Consider the following 15929-nt stretch of genomic DNA (forward strand, 5'->3'; position numbering starts at 1 on the left):
TACAGACACTGCTGATCAAACACTCTTCCCATGTTACTCCTACAATCTCTCTGAGCCTCAGTGTTATTGTCTGTAAATGCAGTGGGTTTGACCATCCGTGTCAGTGCAAGCCTTTGAAATACATTTTTGTAAGAGCAAGAATTGGCCAAGGTGATCCAGATGAATCTTGACTTTCTTCTCTTCGGTGATGTTTCCTTCCTCTCCTTCTTAATCATTCACTGCAATTGACAAGTCCTATTTGGCAACCACAACTGATTATCCTTCCAATTTGGTTACTTAATCTTTCAATATCACATAGACCTCTGAGTCTATGGATGCGTAGGGGTCTTTCTTCCTTCATCAATTTCTCTTTACTCTCCCCTTTATCCAGTGTAGATCATGTGGTTTTGCTTTGCTTTATAACTATAGGAGAAGATATTTTATCCAATGTCATTTGTTCTGGCAATCAGTAATTTAAGTAAGAAAGCGTTTAGTAAAAATATTAAGTTAAAATTGGGCAGGCCAAAAAAATGACACCTACACCTTGAACAAGTTATTGTGGCTTACAACAGATAGATGGGCATTCATTCACCAGTCTTTGGAGTTAGGCCCATGCTTTTCCTTTGAGAACGGGTCTGCTGATGGGAATTCTGTACAGCTTCTCTCGTATAAGTCACTATAAAGCCTCCACTACAATTTTGTTTGGTTTTCTTTATAATGGAGTGAACACCAATCAACACCTGAGAAGTGACCTGAGTGCAACTGTGCTTTTACAACAGTGTTTAAGCCTGGAATAAACAGGTGCTAAAACATCTGTGAGCCTCAAACAAATAAAACCACTTCTTGTTACATAGAAGAAAACAGTGGACAGAGTCAGTGCTCAGGAGTGGCATTTGTCTGCCTCCAGTGCTCACCATCTGGTGGGGTCCAAGTGTGTAAGGTCAATAAAACCCTTGTGCTCTTTGAAAGCTATTCCTCAGCACTTCTTCTCTCCTCGAACCCTAATCCCTCAGTCTCCTTAGGCATCTCTTTTTTTTTTTTTTTTTTTTAAAGATTTTATTTATTTATTTATTCATGAAAGACTGAGAGACAGAGAGAGAGAGAGAGCCAGAGGGAGAAGCAGGCTCCATGCACCGGGAGCCCGACGTGGGACTCGATCCCGGGTCTCCAGGATCGCGCCCTGGGCCGAAGGCAGGCGCCAAACCGCTGCGCCACCCAGGGATCCCTCCTTAGGCATCTCTATCAACTGATGGCCTTGCCTCCATCCCTGGAGTGATCTTAGAGCCAGACAAAGCCATTAGAGACTCAATTAGGGGCTAGATGTCTATTCTAAGAGTTATGGCCCTAGAAGAAGTACGTATTTGACAAGAATCCCTTCTAGAATGGGGACTCTCACTACAGAGATTAGCTGCATCTGACAGAATGGAAGCAATTCCCTTCCTGCAGAGGGAAACAGCAGCAGGTTAGGCTGGGGACCATCTACGGGAAGGGGATGACACAACCACAGGCAAAGCCCACACCCCCCTCCCCTGAGGGTCACAATAAGAATTCCATCACTGTCTGGGCTGGGACCTCTCTGATCATAAAAAATCCCTTCAGCTGAGAAGGTAATCCCAGAAACCTCTTAGGAAATTTTGGCCAACATCATTGGGGACGGCTATGTTTGCTATTTTTTGTTTGTTTGTTTGTTGTTTTCAAAAGATTTTACTTATTTATTCATGAGAGACACAGAGAGGAGCAGAGACACAGAGAGAGAAGCAGGTTCCCTGCAGGGAGCCTGATGCAGAACTCGATCCTAGGACCCCGGGATCATGACCTGAGCCAAAGGCAGACACTCAAACACTGAGCCACCCAGGTGTCCCTGCTTTCGTAGGTAAATATTTCTTTACATTCTAGAAATGTTTGCTGGGATGAAGCTACAGCATTGACATTTTTGATGTAAGAAAATCTGTGTGTATTTGGTAACTTATGTATTTATAAAATTTAAGAGAATTTGGCCTATTAATTTAAAAAGTCTAAATGAATTTAGACTTCTGAATTTAGGTTGGACTCTCAGTACATGTACAAACAGCAACGGAACATTTAAGAGAGCTTAAGATTCACTGTGTTTGTAATCTGAATTTATTAGATTTCCAAGGATTACTTAAGTACTTGGAAAGGTTTGTTTATTAATTAGATCATTGAAGTCCTTAAACAGGAAATTGAATTAATGGACATATAAATGCAATTTAAAATGCTTAAAGGAAAAAAAATAAAATGCTTAAAGGAGTTTAACTTCATGTTAATATGGACAGACACATTAATCAAACTAATTCAAAGGGATTGCTTCGTGTTCGGTTAATAAATAAAACAAAATTTGTAGACTGAATTAAGAAACTTAAATTAAAATTCTTAACTTAAGAACCAGGGTTTGGTAACCGTATTTTGTTTTTTTAAACTCAAGTAACTTCCTTTCAGATACTCTTTCCTACAGATTCAAACACCATTTTTTGAGGACACAAAAAATCTTACACTGATGGCCTCATACTTCGTGGGGAGACAGAAGCCATTGGACAGACATCCCATCACTATGTGATCACCAAATCCACAAGCCATCTGTGTCCACTGTTCCCTCTTCCTTCCAGGTAACAACAGAGTCTTGTTCCTTCTGTCATTGCTCAGTTCTCTTTTGCTCTCCTGTCCCTCCCACTTCTGCATGTCCCCTTTCCCACACCATCAGCTTTGTACTAGCACGTAAACAAGCTACCAGAGGGACCAACATGCACTCATTGGTTGGACCAAGAGCTACATATATGAATGGAAGAGGATGGGTGTCTAAGAGGTACAGAGACAGAGCTATTTTGAATCCAACTATACCAGGTGGGTTGGGTTGCCTGTCTCCACCCTGAGGGATTCAATTCGTTTATTAAAGTCATAGGCAAAAGGGGAGTGGTAACTGTTGGAACAGGATTGCATTCTTTATTGCTAACTTGGCTGATTTTAAATGTTAATTATTTTCTAGAATCAATTTCCTTTTAAGACTAATCTCCAGTCTCACAATCTCTTGCTTTTAGATTTCTTTTTTTTTTTTTTTTTCAAAATTAGGGTAAACTGTACTCTCTGCATTGCACCTATGAATTAAGATACAGGGCGCCCCTGCAGCGGTTTAGCGCTGCCTGCAGCCCAGGGTCTGATCCTGGAGACCCAGGATTGAGTCCCGTGTCAGGCTCCTTGCATGGAGCCCGCTTCTCCCTCTGCCTGTGTCTCTGCCTTTCAGTCTCTCTCTCTCTCTGAATAAATAAATTTAAAAAATACTTAAAAAAATAAGATACATAAAAATTAACCTTTCAAAATAGTATAAAGTAAGTTGAATGTATTTGTTAGTGCCAGAAGATGTGTGGGTCTGAGGATGCAGACACTCAAGTTTAAGCTTACACATGCAGTTATGAACGTGAAACTGAGCTATAATGATGTGACATTTTCCTCTAATCTTTACAAAAATGTCACAGTAATCATACCCATTAGTATGGCTACTATTGAAAAACCAAAAACAGCAACTGTTAGCGAGAATGTAGACAAATAGAAAGTCTTGTGCATTGTTGGTGCGGATATAAAGTGGTGCAGCCATTATGGTGGTTTCCCTAAAAATTGAAAGTAGAATTACCTGAGCACCTGGGTGGCTCAGTGGGTGACTGTCTGCCTTTGGCTCAGGTCATGATCCAGGGGTCCTGGGATCGAGTCCCGAATCGGACTCCCCATGGGGAGGCTGCTTCTCCCTCTGCCTGTGTCTCTACCTCTCTCTCATGAGTAAATAAATAAATAAATAAAGAGAAAATAGAATTATCATATGATCCAGGAGTTCAACTTCTTAGTATGCATCCAAAAGAATTAATAGCAGAGACTTAAAGAGATATGTGTATGTCCATGTTCATAGCATTATTCAAAATAGCCAAAGGTGGAAGCAACCTAAATGTCCACTGACAGATGAATGCATAAAATATAGCATATACACACAATGGAATATTATTCAGCCTTAAAAAAGGAAGGAAATTCTGATACAGGCTACCATATGAATAAACCTTAAGGACATTATGCTAAGTAAAATAAGCTATCAGCAAAAAGACAGATGCTGTATGATTCTACTTATAGGAGATATCCAGATTAATCAAATTCATAGAGTTAGAAAGTAGAATGATGGTTGTCAGAGGCGGAGCGGAGAGGGAATGGGGCTCAATGGGGACAGAGTTTCAGTTTCAGAAGATGAAAGAATTCTGGAGATGGATGGTGGTTATGGTTACACAACAATGTGAATGTACTCAATGCCACTGACTGTACAATTAAAATTTATAAAGATAGTAATTTTTTTTAAAAAAGGTTTATTTTTTAAAAGATTTTATTTATCCATTTGAGAGACAGAGAAAGTGCGTGATCGCATGAACAGGGGGTGGGAAAAACAGACTCCCCACTGAGCAGGGAGCCCGACAACGTGGGGCTCAATCCCAGGACTTCAGGATCATGACTCGAGCCAAAGGCAGACACTTAGTTGACTGAGCCAGCCAGGCACCCAGCCCAAAGATTTATTTATTTATTTTAGAGAGTCAAAGAGACAGCACGCACGTGCAAGCAAGGGGGAGGAAGGAAAGAGTGAATCTCTACCGAGCATAGAGCCCAATGTGGGGCTGGATCTCATGATCCATGAGAGCACAATCTGAGCCCAAATCAAGCTAGACACTTAAACAACTGAGCCATCCAGGTGCTCCAAGATAGTAAATTTTGTTATGTGTATTTTACCACAATTTTTTAAAAAGTCACAATAGGTCACAGGGCACATTTGGTGTCCAATTTAAGGTATTTTCCAGAAATTCTATGGTAGATTAGACAGATAAGAAAATAAGAAACAACAGTTCTACCGAATGAGACCCTGACTCAATTTCAGACACCATATGACCTTTTTCAGACAGGGAGACACAAGAGCCTGAGAAACACAGGTTTCCTTCTGTGGTTTACATGTGCAAACTCAGGATAAATCAAAATACCACTGGGTCTTAGAATATACTCTTTATAGCTAACGTTTGATTACGTCAAGGCTTCCTTCTAGTGTTTTAAGGTGGTTTAATTCTTATTAAACTAGAAAGAAGGATGTTATTTACCCTTATAGGGTCTCTTTTTCTGTTGTTAATCAACCAACAAATATTTGTTAAGCATCTACTATGTATACGGAACATAGTATTAAGCACTTTGAGAAGAGTTTTTAGGTTGAACTATATGGAATTGCTACTATTCAGTCAGTTTTGACCTGGAAAAAGAGGCAATTTCACGTGGTTCAACCTAAACTGAGTTGTTGATAGTCTGAGGGGAGAGAAAAAGATACGGATGCCAGAGAGTTTGGCCAGCAACAGCCAGCACAACAAGTATAACAACCAGGAAAACCACGATGGCCCCAGACCCGGATAAATGCTGTAGGTCTCAAGGAGGGGAGGCGGCAGGGTAGAAGGAATGGGGAAAGGGCTGAAACAGTGGGGTCTGATGGACAGAGGAAGTTACTCATTTACCAAAATGGCCTCCTGACAAGTGAGTGGACTCAGGGAGACATGCGTGCCTGGGTTCCATGTGGAGTTAGGAGCAGTGGTGGGGAAGCACTGAGGAGCTGAGGCTGGAAGGGGAGTGGGAGTATGTCAGCAGTCTAGTCTGGATTTCATCATCTCTGTTGGACAGGAGGGAGCTGCTGAACACTTGGGTGCTAAGATGGAAGCAGAGGTTCAGGAAGAGAGATGGTTGAGTGATGACATTAGGTGAAGATAGTGGGCAGAAATTGCCATTTAGTATAGCAGGTGCTGTGAGAAAACAGACCAAATTCTTGGTGGTTGAGAATAGCACGTGGTGTACTAGGGGCAGATGACGACCTTACAGAGGAAGCAGATGCTGTGGGGTTGAGTGAGGTGGGGCTACACCAGAAGGGCAGGAACAAGAGATATCGGTGAGGAGGGGATGTTCCTATCATGGATGAAGTAAAACTGGCTTAACTAAATCCCACAAAGTGACAGAGCTTCATTTAGAATTTTGGAAGAAAAAATTGTGACTTGTGAACGATATCCAGCCAAGCAACCATTCTTTTCCACAGGCAACAGGAAGGCGTTATTAGACATGAAAGGTTGCAAAGCACATTGTTCTTTTCTCTTAGGTTGATTCATTCAGTGCCATTAAACAAATACTTGAGTACCTACTATGTGCCAAGCAGTGGGCTATTCTGGTTACACTAGGTAGCGAGGCAAATATCCCTGTCCTTGTGGAATTGAATTCTAGCTGTGAGGTCATTCCTTTTTATTACTCTTTACTATTCACACCACTGGAAAGGAACTGCTTGTCTTTGTAGAAATGAATACCCCTGGCATCTGACTCCCATCTGTGACTAGATGGGAGTTCGAGGTAGAAATCATTTGAATACGGTGCCTCTGTGGTTCTACAAGCTGATGTGGCCTGGAATCTAGGGTTACAGTAGTAGGCTTCGTTTAGAAAATAACTTGGCATATTAATCGATTTCCTCCTTTTCATTAAGATCATTTAACAAGCTGTTCAAAGGTTCTAGCTATGTTATAGTATTATGCAAAGCAGTTCACCTTATCTACATGTATAATAATGTCTGACAACTATAATATCATCCTTAAATGGCTGTGTACAAAGTGCAGCCCTGTGCCAGGTTTCTGAGGCCATGAAGGTACAGAGGTCTCCAAACTTTGGTGGTCACACCGCTGGAGAGGGGCAGGCTTACTTCCAGGACAGATGCCAAAAGGGTTTGATGCCCATGAAAATCAGACCACTGCCTCTTTGGACTTGCAGTTTCCCCAGGCCATGACCTATTCTTGGAAAGCCACATGCCCTCATCCATCAGCAGGAGCTAGAGTACAAATCTTGAGTCCTCTGGTTCCTCACTTTGGCTGCAGAACCTGGTCCCCAAGCTGAAGAGTTGGCCAAATGCCCACTCCCTGGGGAGGAGGCATGCATTTTAAAAATCTGTCAAAGTGAGCTTCTGTACCAGCTGTCAGCCTCATCCATCTTCAGTAATAACTTACTGTCAAGTAACAGGATCCTCCAAGGATGCAGTGAGTCCAGTTAGCTTGCATGGCTAGGAGCTGTGATATGAGAAACCTACATGGAGGTTGAGGCGAAGAAAGATTATTCCTTAAAAAAGGACCACTCTAGTCATTCAAGGTCTGACATTTCTCTCTATATGATCCAAAAAAAGGACGTGCTATAGAAGGTGTGTGTTGTCAATAACGTGAGCACAAGGAGGTGGGAGCAGGTGGTTTTTCCAAAGGTTTCAAGTAGACTAGAACAGTATCCAAAGTGTAGGCCCCAAACCATCTACATCAGAATCTCCATGGAGCATGTTAAAAATGCAGATGCCTGCCCCTTGCTCCCTTCAAATTGGAATCTGATGGTTGAATAACTGCATGAAAGGACATTTCTGAATGGTTGGAACGATAAGCCCTCTAGGTCTGAGTGAGCTGTATTTAGAACAGCAATGGCCAGTTTCCTCAGAGCAGTCGGGATACCTTAATGTCGTCTTTAAGGATTGATGTTTGCACTGCCCCTAAATTCATGTTAACATTTAATCCACAGTGTGATAGCATTTGGAGGCGAGGCCTTTGGGAGGGAATTAGGTGACGAGGGTGGTACTCTCCTCACAAATGGAACTATCCCCCTTATGAGAAGAGGCCAGTGAGACAGCTGGCTCTCTCTCTACCATTTGAGGAGACAACATGGTGGGTCAGATGTCTGCAACCTGGAAAAGGGCTCTCGTCAGAATCTGGCTCTCGCCAGATCACACTGGCGCCCCAATCTATGACCTCCAGTCTCCAGAACTGTGAAAAATAAATCTGTTGTTTATGAGACATTTGGTTTATAGCATTTTGTTATAGCAGCTTGAGCTAAGACAGGAGGCAGAGGTTTTCTGGACATTGGCCTATGCAACATTTGCCCGGTACTCAATGGCTCTTACTTACGTTGTCGGCTCAGGCTAAGAAACATAAGAAACATGGAGGGTGTTCTGTCCTGCTCCCCCCCGCCCCCCACTCCTGCTAAGAAGACAAAGATGTTTGCTCCTCAAGGGAGGATTTTTTTTTTTAGGGATGCAAATTTGTCAACTACCTGAGGTAAGAATGTAAGGGGAGTATGGTGCTCAGTATGGTCAAGTATGGTTTGGGGCCTGGGCTTCTAATGAAAGATAGGTCACATATTTAGAATGAGGAGTTTCTTGGAACACACGTCCTTGCATACTTGAAGAGTCTAAGTTCTAAAAAGTGGGGCTGGGTTGGCACGGACATCTCCAGTCCAGACCACATGGAGCCAGACCTCTGCAGTGGGGCCCTCAAGAGGAAGCCTGTGGCTGGTGGGGGCATCAGAGTTCCAACAGATGAGGAAACATGTTAAGTAGATTATGTGACATCCAGTTGGCCTGACCAGCACCGATTAGCATTGTGTAGCATGCCCTACAAAGTTGGTCAAGTGCTCCACCCCAGAGAATCCTCATAAAGTCCTATGAATCTCAAAAATGGCGATGAGCCCCGTTTGCCTGTAGACAAATACACTCCGAGAAGCTGGCTAATTCTCTTGAAGGGACAGAGCTAATGAGGATAACCAGGCGCTCCTACCACACTTGGCTTTGGCAGCAGCTCCCAAGTCTGGAAGAAGGATACTGCTTCGGGGCGGGGGAGGGGGGGTGACAGTACCCCTGAAAGGTGTCAGGCCTGAAACTACACAAATGGTAATTACATGAATCACACACCTTTGGCTGAGTTCTAGTGAGAAAGTGGCCAAGATGAGACCTGTATTTGCTGAAAAGTTTTATTTCAGAAGAATACTTTCAAGCTTTTCTATGCTCTCATAGTTTTAAACTTTGGTCTAAAATTAATTTGGCATTCTGGTATCGGGTGGTGGAAACGGTAGAAAAGGAGTTTATAAACCACTTCACATATAGAAACCAAAGACAAAATTGTACTGGCACCGAAAATACTTTGTTTGGAAATGTCAAGAGTTTCAGTAGACCTAAAGAGTCTAATTATAATTTAAGACTATAATTTGTGATGCACTTTGGGAGAAAACATGGCCAGTTTTAGCTCCTGAGAAACATGATTTAATAGCATCTGGCACACGTCACATGTGCGGGCTTGGTAGTTCAGGGCCATAACTCAGCAGGGCTGTTTCTGAAAAATGAAGGCACATTTAATGCAAACAAATGAGCAGAGTCACACAACTATAAAATGACTGACCTTTATTGTCCTTTGCTATCTGTGCAGGGGCAAGGGAATGGCAAGATGAGATCTGCCCAGGAAATCTCGGACACGTAGGAAGGTTATGGCAGAAGGGCCACCTGGACGGAGCATCTGCGGTCCACACTCCAAACCCCGTGAGACCCTGCCTTGACTGCCTTCCCTACTGTCAAGAGGCTCATACTGGGGGCTGTCAATTCACCCTCCACTGGATGCTGGAACTTTTATAAATACAAATCCTGATCTGCCCCACGCAGCTGGAGGACTTCCCATGGTGGTTTGGGACAAGATCGGGAATGACGGTCAGTTTTAACTATAATCCTTAGAGAAGTTGCTGAAGCCAAAATTGTGTCCTTTAATCACTTGTTTCCTTCTTAATTGCTATGTGTAAATCCAAGTCTTTCAGCTATCCAGACACTCATTATTTAGAGGGATTCTAACATGAAGTCAAAATGGAACACACAACAGTAACAATCTGAAAATGTCAGAAGGCCTTGTAATTTCGAGGGAGAAGGTATAGAATAGATGTGCTTTGTCTAAAGTAATGATCCACGTCACTCACCTGGATATATAGTCTGATGTAACTGGGTATCCCAAGTCCAGGTACCAGGCCCCAGACTTCTAATTTGTATCAAAGGCAACAAAGAGATACCATGAACTCAGAACAGGAATGGTAGGTTAAGTGCAAACAATCACCAAATATCTTCTTTCTCCTGGAGGCCCCTGTGGGCTGGTGCTGGGAGGGGGCGGCACCAAAGTCGGCTCTCTGGGTTCACAACCCGGCCCTACCACACATGTACCAGCCACATGAACTTGTGCATTTATTTTGTGCCTCATTTTCTCCATCTATATAAGGGGCATGAGAACAGGACCACCTCACGGGGTTGTGATGAGGAGTAAGTGAGCACGCTGTGTCAGGCATATGTGGGGCACTAAATATACATTCCCTGTCACGGGCCCACGAAAGCACAAATCCCGTGATGTGACTTCGTTTCCAGTGCCTGGCATGTTGCCACTGTTTGAGGTTCACTTACCAATCGAGCAAATGAAAGTTAAGACATAGGTGAAGAGAGAAAAGCTGGTGCTGAGCAGTGTGACTGACAAAAGTTTAGTACAACACTTTTGAACAAATAATGTCCAAAGAGTAACGTTACGACCAAGCTTGAGATTCTGCTTTCTCTTGGAGTTTCACTAATTAAAATTTATTATTTCAGTATACAAAATACGTGGTGGTAGAAAAAGAAAACACGCAAATAATAAATTTGTTAAGCTCCTCTCTAAAAATTGTTTCCCCGTAGGCACTGAGTGTCCAGTAAATGCTAGAGCAATTAGTCTCCCGTAAGGGAGTCTGAGTTTTCCCAAAGATAAATACACACATAGTCTTGTCATAATACTTTTTTTTTTATTACAATATCCAAAAAACTGAGTATGCAAGTTTAGGAGGTCTCAAGACCCCTTCTTCAGTTGTAGGAATGTGCCATCTCAAGACTGTAATATTTAAACTATAAAGAAGTTCAAATGTAAAGAAAAAAGAAAATGCAGTTTCTTCATAAACATTCTGTGTGTCTCTTGCTACCAATCACATATTCTCTTGTAAACCCTGAAAAATTCCCTGTAAAGCAAATAATATATATAATATATATATTATATATGTATAATATATATATATATATATGGTGTGGCTGCGTGTGTGTGTGTAAAGTGTACGGTAGCTCCCCTTCCCCAAAGATCAGCTGTTTTCCTTAATCATCTGTATTAGTGTCAACAAATGGCTACGGATACATATTACTTTGAGAATTAAATACATAATTGTGAAATTGAAACAAGCCAAAGGGCGAGAGGAAAAAGCACTATGCGGATGGCACATCTGGGGGTAAATGACCACAACGTCTGTCTTTCTGAGTCACGGGTCTCGCTTCTGCAGACTGACTTTCAAGGAAATCCTTTTATTGCAAGCATAGCCCCGAAGGCACTGGACTTTCCCCACTACTCTCTCATCTGGTGGTGCCGGTGCTGCTACCAGCAGGCGCGTCCACTCCCTGGACAGTCTGGGAGCCAGGTGAGGGCAGAGGGCACAGAGCGCGGCTGCCAGGCCCAGGGCCGGGGGCCTCTGCAGAGCTCCCGCCCCCGCTTTCTGAGCGGTCCTGGAGTTCTTAGTTGACCACGGCAGCCGCAGTGCGTTCAAGCTGTGCCCGATGTCTTTTTAACCTTTTTAACGAGGGGTTGTGTCTGCACGAACCATGTGAACAGGCTAAGGCTGTTCTCAGCGGAGGAGCAGGAATGAAGTGAACCAACCTCCCCTCTTCCACCTGCCGTTCTCTAAGCCCGGGCGGGAGTGGGGGGCGGGCCGGAAAGTGGGTGTCAGGGCCCGGCCTGGCAAAGGGGAGGCGCGCGGCAAACAGACCGCCCCGACGCCCAGGTCAACGAGGCAAAGGAAGCCAAGGACCGACGAGGCGCCGGTCGGTGGCAGCGAGGCCGCTGCAGGAGGGCCCGGGGCCCAGCTGAGCGCGGCTTCCTCCCGGATCGTGGCTCCGGCTCCGGCTCCGGGGAGCGAGTGTGGCACCGAGGCCCGCAGGCGGCAGGGGCCGGGGCCGTCACTGCAGCGCTCGGACGAGGTAGAGCTTCTCCCCGTGCTCACTGGTGAAGATGGGCGCCTTTTTGTAGTGTTCCACCAACTCGTCCATGGTGTGAAACCGCCGCTGCCCGATGCAGTAGACATTGTCCACGAGCTGCACCTTGAAATGTTTGTTCTTCCCTGATGCTTTCAGAGACACGGAGAAGTCACTGGGCTGGGGAGGAGAGAGAACACGAGTCAGCAGGGCCGCGCAGGGCACGCGGGGAAGTGCACGGACGCGCACACTCGCCCGAGGCCGCCCCAGGCTCCGCGTGTCCTGCATCCAAGAAAAATTGCCTCTTGCTTAGGACAGCTTCTGTGCCCCATGTATCTTAGTTATTCGAACACTGGGGACTCCACGGCATGTAGGATACTGGTGTTAACCTGATGCTGAAGAAACTTAAAGTTTTAAATTTCCCAACCTACTCCTGATCAACTGGTAGTTTTAAAAAAGTGATTTGCATATAGGCAGCAGCTAGAAATTTCCCTTGTTCTATTAGAAATGAAGCCATCAAAAATTTCCTAACTCTAAGCTATTTAAAAATAAATACTTTAAGAGCAGTTGAAAACTCTGGCTGCATGTTAAGCATGGTTTGAAATATCCCAGGGGGGGCAGCTGAACCATGGTTTAAGCACAGATTCTGTTGAGAAGTGTTTGAATTTGTGATTACGTCCATGCCTACTTATATTTGAATAAACTTTAATATCATTATTTTTATTAAAATTGGTCCTGCTCCTTCTGAGGCACTGACGAGCCAGCAGAGTTGATGCGGAAGTGGAAGGAGGCTGGCCCCACTCAGTGGCTCCAGAAGAAAAGCCAACCGCACGCAGTGGCTCTTCAGGGTGTGCCACCAGGCCCCTGCCTGACAGTTCTAATCAATGAGACAGAAAGTGTGTCCCACCTCCAGTTCCATTCTCACTCCTGTTCCTGTTGTTCTTTGAACCATCTTGCCCCTCACCTTGGATGACCATTCCTGCAAGGCTCAGCTGAAAGGTTTTCCACCTGAAGAAGCCACCTCATCCTCTCTTTCAATCAAGATAAGTTCTTCCCCTCCCTGGCTTGCCATATTGCATGAGGCTAACAGCTTCCAGTGGCAGGAGCAGAGTGTAGTCTAGTAACTGCTCTGTAAAAATACTTTACACGTATGTCCTATCCCTTCACTATGCATTAGGCCAGCCAGACCACATCCTCTCCACTGCTATATTCCACAGACAGCTGTACAGATGGTGGGAGCCCACTACAGTTCTTAACTGAATTCATAAAGCAGGTTCAGCACTTCTCAACATCCAGCAACTTCCTGCTGCTGAGGACCCATCCAGCTTTGCGTCCTGCCCATGGGTACAAAATTAACAAGGATTTCAGCCACTGTCTATAGGCTGACTTTACAAACATTTAATCCAAAGTGTGCAAATCTCATAAAACAAGTAAAAATTCCATAAAACCAATGACATCCCAGGGAAATGGGAATCTGAGGACATTTAACTCTGTAAAAGCACTGTGGGGCTCACCCACCAGTCATTGCTGCCATGCAAGAATCAAGAGACAACTAAGAGACAACTGTATTCAGTTTGTATTTATGTATCCCTCTGTCCCAAACAGACCAAAGAGAACCAAATCTTTGAGGGAAAAGCCTCCATCTTATATCCATGCTAACCCCAGGACCTGATGCCCTGGAGGAGACCCTGGAAGCGCTGGTGGGATGAACTTTCAGGGAGACACAGAAAGATTGATCTCTGATTCAACCTCAGGCTACATATGATTTTCAGAATCATGGCCACAAGAGGGTCAAGGGGTGGGGAGGAGGACATGGAACTTAAAATTATTTCCTCCACTAGACTTCTCAGAAACACATCATCACAAACCCTAATGTCACAGATGACCTGCCCTAATAACATAATGTTCTAAACAGCACAAAACATCATTTTGGGTAATTTTAAGTAATCATGTGACTGCTCAATTCTCAAATCATGACTGTTTTCACAGGACTGAACAAGATGGATATAACCTAACCTTGGGATCCTCCATATTATTATCCAAGTTGGTTGCTGTGTATGGCTCTGAAAAAAGAACCAGGTTAAACAGGTACTGCTTGACAGGTCCTCCACACAGAAGCAAGGCCTAGAGCACTGGCATCACTGTTGCTGTCACAACAGTTACTGGTCCTAGTGCATGAGGACACCTCAACCATGTGTAATCGTACATAGAAGTTATGAACATTCAACTCTCTCCTGAGGGCTTCAGGTTTTCCTTAAAACAGTGTTTAGTTTCAAGCTTCTATTACATTTTATAAATACATAAATTCTATGCTAGAAGCTTGTGCCTTTTAGATAAAGACAGAAGGCGATCTGATCTCACTGTTCTAGTTTAGCACAAGCCAGGCACTGTGCTAGTTTTATAGAGACTTTAATCAATTCACAGATTAAGCATCATAGTGGAGGTAGTATGTGAGTCAGGGTAAGTACATGATATACCCAATTTTAATTAAGCCAAATGATCAAAAGATGACTTTCTGAACAGGGAAATGTGCTTTTAATTTAAGCTCCTTAATTTAACATCATGGTGCACCATGTGTATTTGTGTGTTACAGCGGTAGCAGCAATGCAGTGGAGAAGGTAATTTTTAATTTCATGGGCTCTTAAGCAGAAACCTTAAAAGTTAAGGATGTAGAACGAACCAAGTTTATGTCAAGCAGGAATGCTGAATGCTTGGGGAATTCTCGATTCATCCTGAGTAGATTTTCCAATCTATATACTAAAATGTGGGTACGTGTTATCACTAACAAGTACTAAGTGAAGCCTGAAGATGAGCTAGACCAGTGGTTCTCAAGATGTGCTCCCAAGACCAGTACCAGCAGCAGCATCACCTGGGAACTCGTCAGAAAAAGTAAATTCTCAGGCCTCGCCCCAGACCTGCTGAATTAGAAACTCTAGAGTAGGGCCCAGCCATCTGTGTTTTAACCCCGGCCATCTGTGTTTCATTGAGCCATCCAGGGGATGCTGATAAAGTCTGAGAACAGAAACGAAACCTGGGCCAACTACCAGCAGTGTTTTCAAATGTTCGGAGTCATGAGAAAAAGATACGAACATGACTGATGGGCTAAGTAGCCCCTTGAAGGAGAGAGCTCTGTGGCCACCCTCACTTCCAGGTGTGGAGCGCCTTTCGGATTCTGTCCTAAGGAATCTGGCCCTGTTCGACATTCCCCTGTGGAACTGCCTCAATGAACAGCTAGGATGCTGGTGGACAGAATCTCTTTGCCTCCCTTAAATTGGGCCAGTTCCCTGGGTCTGACAGAGATGGAGCAGCTCCAGACCCAAAACAACTCTGCTTCCAGAGAAAGAGCATGAGCCAGGGGAAGATGCTTTGGGGAGGCGATGCCACCAGCCTTATCCACATCTTGTCCATTTTCTGGAATGACTTAAGGGAGTCGGATGAAAAAGAACCATTCCACACTCCCCTCGACTAGTAGCAGTGTGCTGATACTATGACTGCACTCTAACTTGAAGCTGGTCAAAGAATCTTAACGGGGTTGTGTTTGAATACCTACACTGAGAAAGAGGACCTGAAGAGACTCCAGCCCCCCCTTCTCTCTCCACACAGGTTTTTGTTTTAGAGTGTTACTGACCTGAAGACACAGGCCCATGTGAGGTAGTTAATAAGCTTTCCATGCTGGGGCCCAGAGCTGAAGTCTGTTGAGTGTCCTTCACTGGGAGGCCAGTATGCCACAGTGATTCTAAGGTGGAAAGTGTGCTGGCCTGGGGGACTCTTCATGGTTGCTGGGGGTCCAAGCCAGTACTGTTTTTGCATCACAAAGAAGTTGAAGATGGCATTCTTAAGAACTCTGCAATTTCATTGCAGGGATGTGCCCTAGAGAAGCATGCACATGTGTCCTAGGGTACAGGTTTAGGAATGTCCAAGCATTATTTATAATGACACTGAAGTGCAAACATTCTTCACATCCACCAACAGGAAAATGGATAAACAGATGAGGTATATACTTCCTCAAACAATGACACAGATGCATCAACATGGACTAAATAAATCCCACAGAGTATGGACCAAAAGAAGGAAGAAAAGAATAGCTACAGCA

General features: G+C 44.1%; 1 protein-coding gene and 1 long non-coding RNA gene across 5 annotated transcripts in view; one reads left to right on the top strand and one right to left on the bottom strand.

The window, feature by feature from the left end:
- The first annotated feature begins 2170 nt into the window (after positions 1-2170).
- On the top strand, positions 2171-11059 carry LOC125755939 (uncharacterized). The gene is made up of 2 exons (XR_007413544.1): positions 2171-2603; positions 9255-11059. It is a non-coding gene; the product is annotated as an uncharacterized LOC125755939 (long non-coding RNA).
- NCK2 (NCK adaptor protein 2) overlaps positions 10610-15929 on the bottom strand; it is a 149713-nt gene continuing 144393 nt past the window's right edge. For all 4 annotated transcript variants that reach the window (XM_025462963.3, XM_025462951.3, XM_025462980.3 and 1 more), the window contains exon 6: positions 10610-12016. In XM_025462963.3, the coding sequence (XP_025318748.1) occupies positions 11822-12016 (195 nt within the window). In that variant the 3' untranslated portion in view covers positions 10610-11821. The remainder of the gene's footprint in view (positions 12017-15929) is intronic.

The sequence above is a fragment of the Canis lupus genome, chromosome 10, assembly GCF_003254725.2.
Source record: "Canis lupus dingo isolate Sandy chromosome 10, ASM325472v2, whole genome shotgun sequence".
NCBI lineage: Eukaryota > Metazoa > Chordata > Mammalia > Carnivora > Canidae > Canis > Canis lupus.